At 31.8% G+C, this 16,940-nt stretch overlaps 3 protein-coding genes across 3 annotated transcripts; all 3 read right to left on the bottom strand.

Moving 5' to 3' along the window:
- Window positions 1-452: 452 nt before the first annotated feature.
- Window positions 453-5,025, bottom strand: LOC25484494 (uncharacterized protein ycf45). Its single transcript, XM_024781249.2, has 9 exons — window positions 4,820-5,025; window positions 4,673-4,735; window positions 4,397-4,474; window positions 4,049-4,269; window positions 3,232-3,304; window positions 2,851-3,135; window positions 2,233-2,376; window positions 1,522-1,572; window positions 453-681 (listed from the first exon to the last, which is right to left on the bottom strand). The coding sequence occupies exons 1-9, from the start codon at window positions 4,973-4,975 to the stop codon at window positions 610-612; spliced, it is 1,143 nt and encodes a 380-aa protein (XP_024637017.1). The 5' UTR covers window positions 4,976-5,025; the 3' UTR covers window positions 453-609.
- A 490-nt stretch (window positions 5,026-5,515) lies between these two features.
- Window positions 5,516-6,421, bottom strand: LOC112418618 (F-box protein At3g49450). The gene has a single exon (XM_024775050.1). The coding sequence runs from the start codon at window positions 6,419-6,421 to the stop codon at window positions 5,516-5,518; it is 906 nt and encodes a 301-aa protein (XP_024630818.1).
- A 4,158-nt stretch (window positions 6,422-10,579) lies between these two features.
- On the bottom strand, window positions 10,580-11,858 carry LOC25484493 (uncharacterized). The gene is made up of 2 exons (XM_013613336.3): window positions 11,627-11,858; window positions 10,580-11,514 (listed from the first exon to the last, which is right to left on the bottom strand). The coding sequence occupies exons 1-2, from the start codon at window positions 11,681-11,683 to the stop codon at window positions 10,903-10,905; spliced, it is 669 nt and encodes a 222-aa protein (XP_013468790.1). The 5' UTR covers window positions 11,684-11,858; the 3' UTR covers window positions 10,580-10,902.
- Window positions 11,859-16,940: the final 5,082 nt, after the last annotated feature.

Here is a 16,940-nt window from a genome sequence, read left to right as displayed (position 1 = left end):
TATCTGAAAGTAGAATCCCATAGATTTTAGTGGAAAAAAAGGCTGATTGGAAGGTTCATTCCGATATGCTTGTGCTATCGGAAATTATCTTCCGATATATGGGGGACTTTTTTCAGCATTGTAGGGGCCGATAGAGGCATTTTCAAACCAAGGTTAGAACATCCGGACAACAACACAAATTAGATAGAACTATTGATATTATGCATCTAGACTAGGATATACACTACCAAGCTACATTGCAATCATAATCCTCAATCAAGAGAAGTTAATGGTCTCAGAATCAGAAGGAAGAGAGATAATGCACACACAAAGGTACAGTTTTATGAGATGCATTTTGACGAAACAGATTGAAGACAATTGTTTGTCCCGACAAACCTGGGCGTTAGTATGGTAATGGTATGCTCTAACTAGATGTCATCATGTTTTAAATTGTTTATATATGGAACATAAAGTGAGAGATAAATTTTGTCAAAAAATAAATAAAGTGAGAGATATACACAGATATACATAGTAATGTCAACAAAACACAATTTACAAAATGAATGGGTTTATAAATTTAAAACATCAAATTTTTCGTAAAGTGAATTATATAATGGAAAGGGAGGAAAATCAACTTTGGCATTGATCATATGCTTTAGATTTTTCGATTACAACCTTGCATTTCTCATCTCTTTTTCTTACCTGCAAAAAATTACGAGACATCATGAGTCATAATAAGAAACATTAACATGAGTGACCTTGAATTGATCATTAATACATTGGGCAAACAAGTATAATTTTAACTTTCTAGGGCCTATTTTCTGGGTATATTATGATAGGAGGCAAGTAATGTGCACCATGTGACCAGAGGATATTCATGAACCAAATGTAAAAGAGAAATAATATCCATACGCTGATTTATCACACGCCAACTCTAAACCTTTGAGCATAAACCTTCATATTATAGGAAGTTACTCCATACATTTGCAACCTAATGTGAAGTTAATGAAAGCATACATGATACATCGCGTGTTGTATGTTTTGGTCTAGAAAAGTGTATTGTTATATGTAACTTCTGTAAAATCAGGGAATAAGTTTTGTGGCAAAATTCATATCTGAAGAAAACTTTTAAAGTCATTGCAAATTTGGGATTCTAGGAAATATAGATGGACATTCATTGTGCCACACACTAATGTAATCCTAGTACTGGAAGAATGAGAATTGGGGAAAAAGCCCGTGAGAAAAAGACGAACCACGCTAGGTATAAACTTATACTTCTGTGGTACTAACTATTTTCTGAAAATAGTGAAGAAACTGAATAAAGATATCTTTTCACCTAACCTCAACCAAAAATCAAATAGTCGCATTTGGAAAAATCTATTGTAATAAACTGTGCATAATGTCAAGCCACAACCGAAATAAATCAAAAAGTATTACAAACACAAACAACAAATAATAACAGAAATAGAAAAGCATATCATTCTTGAAAATAAGGACTTCTAACGAAATATACTAATGAGAAGTATAACACTGAAGAATTACCTCAACCTGTGGGGTCTTGCCTCGAAGCAAAATATCTACGCTTTTGTCGGTCTACAAAAAGATAACATGAAATAAACAAGTTAAACTTGAAACCAACTCATATTTTGGCTTATAAACATCTCATTAACAGAAAGTACCCTCACTTTTTAGTTCAGGACCAAAACAATTCCACTAGACTAAATCTTTAAGCGATGAAATCAAACAATCAACAAAACTAATCGTCTAAAATATGATGCAGGAGATTTAAATCCACATTGAGCTTTAAACCAATGACATATTTACATCTTTTTACTGGCGCGATATTGATGACAAACCATTGTAGCAGCACTTTTTTTTTTTTTAAATTAGTACAATTATCAGGGTATAGACAATGTTATTAACAGAAAATGGTGTGATGATATAGAAAAAAAATCCGCCAAATAACAATATGATGGATGGTGCTACAGTCTATTTAAAAAAAATAAAAAATTAATGACATCTCAAAAACAAAAAACTAGAAGCCTGTTACAATAATAAAATTCAAAATGTGATGATGTGTGACCTTCACTAGCTATTACCAGAAGCATTCACCAAATGTATGTCAAACTGAAAATGGACTATCAGACAGTAAAAAAGGAATTATTCATTACCGTCTCTTTGTTTATTTAATTATCAACTGATTGAATTTAGAAATCTCTGGTTATGAAAGTAATAAAAGCTCAGTTATCATACCTGATGTGTAATCCAGTAGTGTCTATCTCTCATCTCGATCAAGAAATCAAATGTTGGAGGAGCTTTCCTCTCAAGAATAGTCTTCTGACATTTTCTTGCTCTGGCTTCGTAGTCTCCCAATGTAACGCTTTCAATTCCACCAATCTGATAAAGCAAATGGAGGGGAAATTTTGAATATTAAAGTTTATTAGATTACATAATGACACAGTTCCACACATCAGGCATCTCTTTAACATCAAATATCGTTCTACTCAATCTCTACCTCAACTGAATTAGTGAAACAAATTTTCAGGATACTTCAGACATTCTGATGAAATTTCTAGTACACCATAAAATAAGATATAGTTACCAGCATCCTCTGAGTAGAGTTATTAAATTCATCAATGAAATAGTATGTCTAAACCATAATAAATTACTAAAGACCCTGAAATAAGCAACATATTGACTTTCACAGCTTTTTTTATTTTATTTAAAACACAGTTGAAGTTAACAGTCAAAGAAAGTGATATGAATGATTGTCAGGTAAATGACTCAATGAAGCTAGAGATCTCAACTTTTTAAAAAGGGGAAAAATATATTATAGATTATTGGCAAATCAATATGAAAATCAAAACGAACCAGGTCAGAGAGTGTAGGATTCTTCATGACATTTTCAATTTGCTGTCCATGAGCAGTCCCTATAAGCATGATGCCTCGCTCAGCAATTGACCGGCATGCATGAGCTTCAGCTTCTGTGCCAATTTCATCTACTATAATCACCTCAGGCATATGATTTTCTACTGCCTCAATCATCACACTATGTTGCATTGATGGCTCGGATACCTGCATTCTACGTGCACCACCTATTGCTGCATGAGGAATATTGCCATCGCCTCCAATTTCATTACTGGTATCAACAATCACCTACCCAATTTGCAAGAATTCCTTCTATCATGAACTGATCTATAATGCTGCTTTTACGAAGAAAACATGCAGTGAGATGCTGAAAAATAAGTTTACCACTCTTTTGTGAAATTCATCTGACAGAACACGAGCAATCTCTCTCATAACAGTAGTCTTGCCAACCCCAGGTCTGGAAGAATCCAAATTGTAAGAGATGCAAGAAAGAAAAAAAATACATTATCGAAATTTAGTACAGAAATTGTGCATGGTAAATCTAAGAGTAGGATTCTATTATGTTGTTGAATTAAGAAAGCAACAAACAATGGTAAGTCCTTTTTATCATTTATGATTCTATTTTGTTGTTGGATTAAGAAAGAAACACACAATGATAAGTCCTTTTACCATTTATAATAGATCCTGGGCCTGTTTAGATTGACTAATTGAACTTTTCTACTTGCATAGGCATTGTGAAACTATTTGGGAGAATTTATTAAAAAAGCTTATGACATATTCATAAGTTGTTTTCAGCTTATTTTCATAAGTTCTTCAAGATAGCTTATGAAAACAGCTTATAGCTTATACAAAATAAAATTAACTTTATTTTATCTTGCGGTACAGTAGTTTATATATAAGCGCTTATCATAATAAGCGTTTATGCTGTAAATTGCAAATAAGATGTTTATCCAAACAGAACATATATATTACAATTAACAGCTCCAAACATGGCACTGACCAAGTATTTTACACTAAAAAAATATCCAATATTTAGGCCAAATATATGATGATAAAATTGATAAGAGAATTAGTTTTTATCTAATATGTAGAATCAAACCGCATTTGAAGGAGCATGTTAGAACTTGAAATGTTATAGTAATTTATAAACTCAAAACTTGCTTTAGAAATTAAAGCATGAATGGTGCTCAGCTATATATACCTTCCGAGAAATAAAATGCTCTTGCCATAGTGAAGAAGATCATAAACCATGTCAATATGGCCGGTGACAGCCCTCCCAATCCGGCATGTCAAACCAACAATGCCACCATTCCTACTTCTTATTGCAGATATTCTGTGCAAAGTACCTTCAATACCAGCTCTATTATCCTTCCCAAAATTTCCAACTGCTCCTTCAGCATATTCCAACTCTCTCACCGTTACCTAGCTACACATATGAGATCATATCACAAAAATACCTTTGAACAAAACATTCTTGTTTTTTTCTTGGAATTCTAAGAAAAGTGGGAAATAAATCTGTTTCTATGAACTCCAATCTGGCCTACTTTACCTCGGAATTCCTTAAATAATGGTTCCCGTTTTTGCCTAGATAGCGCGCTTCAGGAAAACGGCCCAAATCCAATATAACCTGATGAAGAATGAAGGTTCAATTTCAATAATTAGTATAGTATACTCTTTTGTACAATACATGCATCTAATGATGTGTTGCTAGGTTGTGTTTTCATTTCATATTCATTAATTGACATAGCAACGCATTATTGTAAACTCTTTAGATAATTTGTATTATGACATAATTAATGAAGGGAGATAAATAATAGGGACCTACCTCCAAAAGTTGAGGGCGGTTAGGTTGGTTGAGGAGATTGTGATGCAAATCGGAGGGAAGAATCTGCAAAAAAAAAAAAAAAAGAGAGAAATGTAAGAAAGGAAATGATTGAACATGAAGAAGGTTGGGGAATGGAACGAGAAGTACCTGTAAGAGAGCTTGAAGGTCGTCGTTGTGCACAAGAGAACACTGTGACTGTGACTGAGTCGCATAGCATTTGAATTTGAGGGTCGGTGGTGACTTCAATTTCCATGTTGATGTCGCTGCAATCAAACATGAGGAACATGCCATTGCAATTTGCATTTGCAGCTATCATTCTCTCTTCCCCACCCTTATCCCCCGTTCCCTTTTTATTTATTTTTTTATAGGCTAATACTTATTTTATCAGTCCCTATAAATATGTAGTTATTATCATATCATTCTCTACATGAATATTTAATGTCAATAATAACTGATTATTTTAATGTTAGAGGCTATTTTAATAAATAAAAAATTGACAAAATACTTTTTTAATTATCTACAAACTTCAACTTTTAAAGATCCATACATAATATATCTCATTCAAATTTCATAGTTCATACCATAATCCAACAAAAATCATGATTCTTACATAATCCCAAGCAAATTCATCATACGCATATAATTCTTACATAACCCATACGGATTCTTGAAGTAAAATAAAAGGATGAAAACATCCAACATCTAAATAAACCTCCAAAAAGCATAATAACCTTCAAATAAAAGCTAGAAAAGAATAAAATCAAAATAAACATCCAAAAATTCATATGCATTCCAAGCCATTTTATATATACACATGGATATTTTAGTAATTTACTTAAATTATTAACGGGTATGGATACCCGCGGGCACAGATATCATCAAATCTGTGTCCGTGTCCATAAAGTAACAGGTAGCTAAATACCCGTTTATTATACCCGCGGGTACCCGTTTAGCTACCCGCTCCGTGCCCATGACAGATTTTATCCGTGGATACCCGCGGGTACGGATTTTTTTGCCACCCCCTACATCCGTGTATACTTGAACTCCCACGTCATTATTATATTGTGTAGGCATATGATCAAGATCAAGTTGTCTCCAATAGTTATTTTTTAGACAATATATCTCCCAAAAAGGGTAACGTCCACCATCTTCATCCCTTATTATAGGATGAAATGATACATGTTGAATCACCTTATAATCATCTCTATCTTTGTCATAACCAAATCCACGAAGACGAATCACGAATATATGATTAGGACTTTCATATGCTAAACGATGTAGAGGAGCAACTTGGAATTCACTGGTAGCCGGATTCCACAATACAACTCTCTGAATTTCTTCCTCAACTCTCCATGCTGCAAAACAAAGAATTCCATTAACAATAACAGAACCATAAATACCAACTTCAAACTCCTCCTCAAATCGATTTGGCCAATCTAATTTGACCTTATTATCAAACCTCTCACTAGAAAGAGAATACAACACAGGTTCATAATTCCAATTGACATGCGAGGTATGTAAGAGGAGAGATGTATCGTTGTAATATGAATGATCATTGGATAAGAAATTTCTTCGAAAGATGTTCATGAAATAAGGGTTTTCAAACAATGGAGACCATGATTTGCGTATGCAACAAAATCGAAAGATAGATTTGAGAGGTAATTTTGAGAGAATAACCAAAGCAACATCATCACATATGTGATCGCTAACCCTGTCCGTTGTACTTGTGGCAACCCCTAATTTCTCCATCTCTAAACTCCACTCAAGCTTTGCCGACACTAAAAATCTTCAGCATATATATAGTACGCGGACTGTTCCGCTTAATACTTTAGGTATTTTGGTTTTCATATAGATTAAATATTATTGGTTTGATAAGTATTCATTATTTAACTTCCTAACCGAAAATAACTGTAAAAATTTAGTTTTTCTTGAATTGAGTGTAACTATGATGGATGACAAAACTCTTTTGAAATTTCACACTGTTACATTCCGAGGATCGAATGCGAACTTAACTCTTTGGTTAAGTTAGAAAAGATTCATTACAATCTCATCAAATTGATCTTAGGTATTTATTATTTAACTTTATAAAAGTGTTTTTAAAAAAAAATGTCAAATAATAAAATAAAATCTTATGCAACAATGGATAGGTACAAAGGTAAAAGGCAAGTAGTCAATCGTTTGATCTTTGACAGTTGCGTATAAAGAAAATTTGATATAGATGGCATAATCCACTTTGTGTGTCGTATAAATTGTTGTAGAGAATATTAATTACGGTTAAATGGTGGTGGAAATTTCATTACTTATAGCATCTACAATACTCATAAAAAAACTCATAAAATTTCTCCACCGGTTGTTGGTTATAAGAACAGTGATGGTGGAGGTAGGTATTCCAACATCGTTGTTATGAACACATTCTCTTTCATCATCACTCATCTTAAAAACTCAACAAAGAACTGTGAAAAATTATGCGCCAAATTCAAACATGAATAGTTTGTTACGAACTAGATCTTGTTGTCTTGCCATTAAAAATATCTTAGTTGTCAAAGCAGCGTGATCTAGCTCAAAAACAACATCTTGAAATACTTTTATCGTTTTTTTATATTGTTTATTATCATGAGTTGTATAAAGGTCATTTCATTTCATCTAAAAAAATGTTTGATGTCAATGGGTGTTTTACAAGCCCGAGAACGGGTGTGGAGGTTTTGGAATAAGCCACAATGGTAGTCAACCACCGCCGATTAACCATTGACAATTAATTGCAGTTGGGGCCATTATAGTAGTCTTTTCCTAGTGCCTGTGAGCAATTGCTTTGGTGAGAAAAGCAATTTTCTATGAACCAACATAAACTTCAAAAGAGCAGACAACTATGAGCCCATTACATAAAATTCATTGACTCACACAAGTTGGCATGAATTTTGGTAGGGGTGGGAAAAGAAATCAGAATCTAAAGTTTTGGGAAGCTTTTCCCCATCCAATACATTACATAGACGCAAATTATATGATGTCTTCGATTAAAGCATGGATTTTTTTTTTTTTTGAGGGAGATTAAAGCATGGATTTAAATCTTCCTTTTTTTAAAAAAAAAATATATATTTTAAGTGTAGAAAACTAAAAATGAATTAAAACAACAAAACTATCAAACTTATGGCTCATTAAACCACCTTTAATTTTATTTTAGTCCGCATTTAATGTTTTTAGTCAATTTGTTTAGTGGTTAGAAATTCATATTTTGAGTAATAAGTGAGAAATTTGGAGTTCGAACCCAACCCTTGTATATATACTACATATTACTATACAATTCTCATCGTTTGGAGAACTAAAAAATTGTATTGGAGGAAGATTTTGAGGGCTTTGGAGGCTTACATGAACTCTTCAAATTTAATCTATGTAGTAATGATATTTTTAAAATTAAAAAAATAATATTAATTATAAGCTTTAATTTATTATATTTTAAAAAATTAAGCTTTCAAAAAATGTGAAAGTTTTACCATTACCCTCTATATCTCCAACCCTCCAAATCCTTCCTTTCCCCTCCCATCCAAATTACTCCCAAACAAAGTCTTAGATAAATTGTTTCTTCCTTTGTCTGTTGAATTTGTGTCCTGTACAAGTTATAGTTTTACCTACAATTGACAATATTTCAATTTCCATTACATTTAATCAAACTTAGATCATTTTATATGAATTCTATCTCCCTCTCTCTAATTAGAGTCGATATATATATATAGCATTATTCTCCCTCTGATCTTTTGCAATATTAGACAATGTGGTACACTTTCTAAGATGCTTCAAATTCAACCAAACCAACACTCCAACATGTTTGTCTCCGTACATGAACAGATTAATGTTGGAAGACTTGATAATGTTTGTACTAGTGGTACGTAAAATTAGTAACTATATATATATATACACAATTTATTATAATTCTAGATGCAGATTATTATAAGAAGCAATTGTTACAGTATTTGAAGACAATACTTGTGAAGCTCACATGCAACGTTAATGCTTGTGACAGTGATTCCTATAACATGTATGCAACAATTAGCTGTTTTTGAGTGCTAATTAAAACTGTTGTGTTTGCTAATGAATTATTACACTCTTACATGATGCTATATAATACAACTAAGCAACCAGCACTATTCAAGGTTTCTGCTGCAATTACATAGACAAACCCACAAATGACCCACGTTAGAGGTATAGTAGCAGACTGATCAAGGTGGTTTTAGTTTAATACAGTAAGTTTATTGTACTCTTACGATTATACAGCCTGTTGTCTTTTGGTTTTATTTTCTTTCACGTGGATACTCTGCTCAATGGTGTTATTATATATAATAACACAAATTGATCAAATATTCAAATATTTATACTACAAATTATAAGAAAAAGAAGTACAATTTTTGCATAGATAAGTTGATAATGAAATTGAAGGTCCCTATGACATGAAGCAATAAGGTGCAGTCACTCACTGCAAAAAAAAAATTAAAAAAGAAATAATTGTATGTGGTATATTAAGCAACTCATTCACTACTAAAAAAAAAATAAAAATTAGAGAGGGTAAAAATTCGTGGTAATTTATTAAAAATTCCTCGCAAAAAATTTTTGCATAGAAAATTGAATTTACTATTATCAATTCGTAACAAAATATGTGGCGGAAATCATGTGACAAATGCATCACAAATTTCGTTGTCGATTTGAGTTTCATCATATATACATTTTTGTCTCTAAATCAGTTGGAAATAGTAAGGGATTTCCTTCCATCACTTATAATTTCTTTCAGATCCAGTTTGAACGGGGAGAAATAATCATAAATTTGAAAGGAAGAATGACGCATAAAGACTTGAGTGGTTTTATATATAAATATAAATTCTTTTTGGTAGTAAATCAACATAATTAGGGTATTTGACCTCTGAACGGCTTCACAAAATATTCTTCTTTAGACGGATTATGAAACTAATCTTCGTTCAAGTATTTAGGATATATTTAAAAGTTTTCCTCCCTTCTCAATAATGTGGTATGCGGGTATCGAGCTTTGATCTTCCACCATAAACTCAACGATGCTTAACTAACTAAGCCACCAATTGAGTGTTATATGCGAAGCGATAATAAGACAATAAAAGAGTGACAATATTAACATTAACTTGGGGTGTTTTATCCATTAAACAGGAAGTACCGTACAAAATATCACAATATAGAAACATCACAATATATGGGAGAACAACACAAGACAAACTTTTATGGTATTGAATAAGTTTTTGCCTTGTACGATTTTTTATGGACAAAAGACTATTTTGATATTTTATATATAACTTGTACGTGAGATAAAAAGTTGTGTTGTGGTTTATTGAAAGACAATAATTTCAATTTTTGTCATTCCTTGCTTTGAGGTTATCCCATCCCTTAAATAGTTATAGAAATCAAACATTATCCAGCTAAAGTTGTTATGTCTTGTCTTTATTTTTTAATAGGTCAAACACATCATTGATCTATCTAATTAGAACTTCCAATTAATAGTTTAATTTGTTTTTTGAGTGAATAATAGTTTTTTTTTGACAGAAGTGAATAATAGTTTAAATTGTAAAATTCGTATTCTTTTTCATTGGATAAAACTAAATCGAATAAAAATTGAAACTATTCACTCATGAAATAATTGGATCTCCTCCTCCAATATTTGTGGGTTTTATATTCAAAGTCTAACAAAATCAAATAGGGGTTTTTTAAGATTGATCACGCGTTCTTTCATGTCTTGAACTTGAACTTTTGGCACGGTATATAGTTATGACTATGACCAGTCCATGAATTACATGCATAAAGTAAATTTGACTTGACCAAGATTCTATAATTTGTATTATACGTGGCCTCTTCATTAGAACATATCCAAAACACAACATATCTTAAAATCAATTTATATAAGACAGAGAAAAATAATTTGGTATTTACAAGATAAAATATGACTCACTCCAAGTAATTTTAAATTAAAGCAAAATTTAGTACCCCATTTTGCCAAGTAATAAAATGGAGATAGAGTCTAACGGATAATAATCTAATCAGGGTCTTAATTAAAGATCTGAAACTGCGATCTAAGCTGCATTATAACAATTTTTTATCTTATCGAAATCTATGACTCTTCGAAAAATCAAAGATCGCGATAAAATTACAGTTGCGACTACTATTTAAAATCCTGAATCTAATCTTAGTTTTACTAATTTGTACAAAATGAACCACAAAATTAATTAAGCTTGAATAACTTTCCCGTGAGGAAATCTAACCCTAAACACATGTTCCTCACCAGTGCATTTATCAACCTTAACAACCCAACGACTTTTAATCTTTCCCATTGATCTACTTGTTCCATATCTTGGACTATTATTCTCACTTATTCCAAATCTTGTCACCAAAAGCCCTTCTCCAATTGGCAAAAGTTGAGTCTTTGATCCACATGATAACCAAGACCCTTTGCAACTAAATCCATTGTACCCCACAACATTTACATTTCTACCCTCTTGAATTGTTTTGAGAATCTCTTCATGATTCTTAATGTTACAATCAATGAGCAAAAAATCAGCTGCTTCATATTGGTCTAACATAAGTACTTCTTGAGCTTTTCCAACCATGAATTGGACTTGATGTGAAGCAATTCCTAAGACATGTTTGGATGCAATTAGATCTTTATGGTTAGGGACAATACAAATTACTTGTCCGCCAGTTTGATTGGCAGCAGCAATTAAAGCTAGTGTGGTAGAATCTGCTACATTAGCACATGCAACAATCATCATTTGTGCATTGTTTCCTGCAGCTAGGGCTGATATAAATTCAGCTACATTTGGTTCTTTGGCTTTTTGACCCTGAAGAAAATAACACAAAAAATTAGATTAAAAAATATTATGTTAAAATTAAATTCTAAACATATTCAATAAGATGGCTAGAAAATATTTGAGACATGTTAATATTACTCACCATTTTCAAAGTGCTAAGATAGGCCTTCGTGGCATTTTCTGCAGACCAACAAGCCATAGTTCAGTTTCTTGGTTTTTTTTTTTGGTTCCTTTAAGGTTATTTTTAGATGGCAGAGGATTTTCAGAGAGTTGATACAAATGATGAATGGTTTGGTTTTGGTTCTTGAGCTTATATATATATAGAGAGAGGCAACTAGGGGCTCTTGCTAGTTATGGTGGGTCATGTGTCATTCCAACTAGCTTAGACTATAGAAAAATATATAGTAATGCAAAATAATATCTATATCTATATACCGAAAAATAAAAGCTTCCACGGTTCCATGTGACATGTGTATATAAAACATTTTTTTTTGTATGATGGTGTGTATATAAAACATACACCAACATGGGTAGGTATATTCAATATTTTTTTTATTAGGTTTCAATTTTCAATAAATAATAGTACAAGTTATTCCCTTCTTTGTTAAATAAGATCTGAGATTTGGAAATAATGACAATGCACACATGAGTGTGACACGTATATTAGATTCTTTTGTTCATGCCAAACGGAAACAAAGCAGGTATATATATATATATATATATATATATATATATATATATATATATATATATATATATATATATATATATATATATATATATATATATATATACTAGTACCAGTTGATTTCATCAATCTCTTTGTTGACCAAAAATGTAACTTAGGTTAGCTTCCTGGATAATGGCCAAAGACAAATAATAATTGATTACAAGTGTGGTTTATAATTATTTATAAATAATTAATGATAGACATTGTATGATTCTTTAGGAGTACAATATTCCTTATTCCTATTTATTAAGCAAATAGGTGGGTAATTTCATAATCTATTTTCATTTTGTGCTGGGACAAGGATGCCAAAATGGATTAATTTAAATTAGACTGAATTGTAATAGATGGATAAAATAATTCATAATTTTTTTTCTATGATTTGATATGAAGTTTTCACTCTGTTTATAAGTGATTATTCTCCGTTGCGGAACCCGTGTGACACATAAGGTGGACTCTTCTCTTTCAACCGAATTTTTTCGCTGCACATGAATCAGAAATGAACGTCTACTACATGTTTAAGGGGCCTAAGTCTCTTACTGGTCAGACCAATCTATTGTTGGTAAATAATTCATAAATTTATTTCTAACCTACTACAAAGTTCTTTAAAAAAATTAAATAATCCAATATAATTCATCCATTAAACATAAAAACATCCAATATATCCATTTTCCTCTTTTTAATAGATGAATATTCATCTAATTCATAAAATTATATTGAAAATAATAACTTTTATTATTTTAAAAATTAAATATTTAAATATATAATTTATTTATTAATAATTTTAATAAATGTTGGAAGTGGTGGTAGTTGCAGGTGGTGGACAGAGGTGGTAGTGGTCATTAGTGGTAATTTTTAAGTGACCATACTCACACGCTTAAAATATGGAGAAGTGGAAAATCATAGTTCGAATTTAGTCTTCTACATATTTTTGTTCTTATAGTTATCGATCAAGTTGTATTTAAATGACACAACCAGTGCTATTTTATTTTTATATAAAAGCTATCAATTTCCTTTAAAATAAAGTGATAAATTGGATCTCAAATATTCTAGGTGTTGATGAGATGGGTAACTTGCGGCAGAATGCCTTAGCTAATTTCCAGTTTAAAATTATCACTAAAGTGCTTGCAGACAGGTTAACTATTACTGCATGCCTCCAAAATTGTGTCTGAGCAGCAAAGAGGTTTTTATTCAAGAAAGACAAATCTCTGATTGTATTGTGGTTTCTAAGGCCATTAATGTTATAAACAAAAAGAGATTTTCTAGTAATTTGACTCTTAAAATTAATTTCAGAAAGGATTTTAATAATTTGGACCGGAACTTCTTTCTTCATGTGCTTGCTCGCTTTACTTTTGGCCCCATTTTCTGTAACTTGATTAAGGAAATCTTACACTAAACCCACACACACACACACATTTTTTTCTTCTTTTATTTAAATATATGAACACTTGACAGAGGATTAGAGAATACTAAGAGGTGTCAACCTTGTTAGAGAATACTATTCTGTTTGATGTCATTATGATTTTGGCTTCGAAAAAAATTGTTAAATCGAATGTATTTGTAGTTGAATAGATTGGAAGATAGTGGATAATTGAATGCGATATTTATTAATTTTTGGAGTAAGTAGCTATCTTACTAATAGTAATTGCATTTGGGTGGGAGTTTTCCATCATGCATATCCTCTCCAGCCCAAGAAACTCTGCAACCTCCGCCAACTCAAGGCCCCAACTTTTCCATAATGAGTTAATAAAAAGTTTATTTGATTTTATTTATGAAAATTTCAATTCTTTATTAACAATTGTTCTTTTTTTTCATTAAGTGATATAAGTTGATTTATTATAAATTCAACAACTCCATATGCATTAGGGATTACTTAGGTTTTTATTACTTGTTGCGCTTACTTATAACATAAAATCATCAACAGTATTTTTTATATATTTTTGTTCTTGACCAGTCAGAAGACAATCTCACGCTGACACGTGATCCAAACTTACATCACCTTAAGGCCCCGCGCCTGAAGAAACACGCCAACTTTAATGAACCACATCGCATACAAGCACTATCATGCGCGAGGATCATGCTACACATGTCCTCTAACCGTTCCTAACCGCACGCCGCAAAACCTGGAGGCGGTTATTCCCAAGCACACCTATATAAGGGCGACATTGCTTCACCCTCAAGGTATGAGTCACTTTACACAACACTTTCTACACACTCTTTCTCAGTTCCGTTACTGACTTGAGCATTGGAGTGCTAACGTGCTTGCAGGTACCTTTCGTCCCACCGCAAAGACTCCTCGCCACCGTACCGAAACACTTTCAGCCACCATCACCACTCAACCATCTTCACCAAATAGATCATATACCCCGGTCGAGTTGTATCCAATATATTGAGAAACTTAAATGTGACAAATCGAACCAAAAGCTTAGGGTTCATACACACGTTAGAGTAATTATGTTATCATCTATAATCCATATTATATCGAGCTAGTAGCTACTACAAAGCATCGTCACGACCTCATAACATTATCAAACATAAACACCAACTTTTTATTAGCAAAATCTACACATTTATATTAAAGAAAAACATGCACATGTAAACAAATTATGAAATTGATACGGAATCCTCGAGACATGCCAACACCAAACAATACTATATTTAGAAGATAGATTAAGCTGGCTATGGTAATTTAAGAAATGTTGATTGATTCTTTATGCAATATGGAAAGCAAACAAAGATCTAAAACATATCCAGCTGTGTTGTTCCCCCTACCAAGAACATTGCTAATTCATGAGTAATTGTCTGTCCACTTGTCTCTGGCATCTTTGCAGCGCAAGATGCTCATCATCTGTCTCATTCTATAAGGGGATGATGATGGAAATAATTGGTGGACGTGGACCTTATATTAATTGTTTAGTTAAGATGAATTTCTTTGTTTTCCTGGTTCGTTCCAAATTGAATTCAAAGAATCTACTAAGATTAAAAAAAATGCAAATAGAAGTGAACATGACTATATAAGAATGTGGTCCTGAGAATGTGACAAAAATTAGAGAAAAAAATGAAGGTCAATTCAACATTTATGTAAAAAAATTGTAGCATTTAACTAAAAATAGAAACAAGTTATGGGTCTATAGAAACTGTGGTTTCAATTGTTTTTGGGTGTATTGCATGAAAGGAACGTGATTGTATGGGTGAGTATACCTCATTTATAAGCTAAGTATGGTACCTTGTCTGGTACCATTGTCGTGTATTTATGGGATGCATGTATCTATAGTGTCTTCATTTTGAGACATTATGGGCAGCAAGAAAGAATAAACGCTATTCGATCGACACATTTTGATATTGTTTTGCCGATTGAGACATTTGGATATTTAGTCAAGTAGTCTTGTGGTTAGAGCTCACACAATTAAATTGTTTAGAAGTGGAGTGTCCAGGGTTCTGTCCAGGGTTCGAATTATGAACCCTGCATATAATATGTAATATCCCTACCAGCTGAGCTAAACTCACGGGGATGACATTTGGATATTTAAAAAAGTTGAAAATGTAGATTTTAAGATAAGGAAAAAATTATGTTTTAGCTCACGGGGATGACATTTGGATATTTAAAAAAGTTGAAAATGTAGATTTTAAGATGTTATTTAAGATAAGGAAAAAATTATGTTTTTATAGTTGTTGAATTTTTTCAGAGAGAAAGATATAGTGTCTTATATCTTTGTCTTGAGTTTTGACACTAAATAAACCAGAAATTAAGAATAAGTTAAGGTCGTTATGAGGTTTTATGCTAATTTATACCATATATTTAGGAAAAGAGTTATAATAAAGAATTTAAGAACTACTACAGACTGATAGTATAATTTCTCTTATATTAAGTTTCAGAATCTTTTTCATCTTAAAAGACTGCACAGACATTTGATATGTTGAAGTGTGAGTTTAAATCTGCAATTACCTACTTCTTAGCATTTCTTTTTTGAAGAAACCTACTTCATAACATGTAGTACGTGTGAGTTTCGTCGTTAGGTTATTTAGAATTAAAAAAATCTAGTATATACATTTGATTGTATCTTTGAATGAATAGTGGTGACTTGGAAAAAATTTAAATGAGTTAGAGGATAGTTATAATTAGTTAAAAAAAAACTTAGAAAAATTAAATTAAATTAAGTTAATCAATTTATTTGTATTGTCAAAAAAAAAAAAATATGCATTGTCCATAAGTACTAGCTCAACTAGTAAAAATGACGAAATTGTTAGGCCGAACGTCGTGATCGGGGTTCGTACCTCAACCTCTCCACTTGTGTGTGAGTTTCAACGGTTATTTATCATTTCGTCTATCTAAAAAAACAATAATTGTGTATTGCCGCAAAAAAAATATTATGTATAAAAATTAAAGTTAAGAATTAAAATTAATTATGTTTATGTTTTCCTTCGAAATTCTAAGTTGATTTTTAATTTTTATCTCATTTTAAATTCCATAAACAGCACTTAGGGCAATCTTTTAGGAGTTTTTCTACTTGCACCCTAGTTAATCATGGTTGCACCCCAAAATGACAAGATTATCCTTTCATAAAATTTGATTTTCAAAAAGCCTATTCCTTCTTTTTTGGTTACACCCCAAAACCCTTCTTCCAAAACCATAATTCTCCAATCGATCGATTGTGTTCTGCGAAGATTTTAAAAACCATACTTTCTCACGTCCATTCATGATTTCAAAGAAAATTCGAAGCAAATCAGG

This window comes from Medicago truncatula, chromosome 1 (assembly GCF_003473485.1).
Source record: "Medicago truncatula cultivar Jemalong A17 chromosome 1, MtrunA17r5.0-ANR, whole genome shotgun sequence".
Taxonomy (NCBI): Eukaryota; Viridiplantae; Streptophyta; class Magnoliopsida; order Fabales; family Fabaceae; genus Medicago; species Medicago truncatula.
Note: the sequence above shows the minus strand (reverse complement) of the source record. Positions and strands in the feature narration are given on the sequence as shown.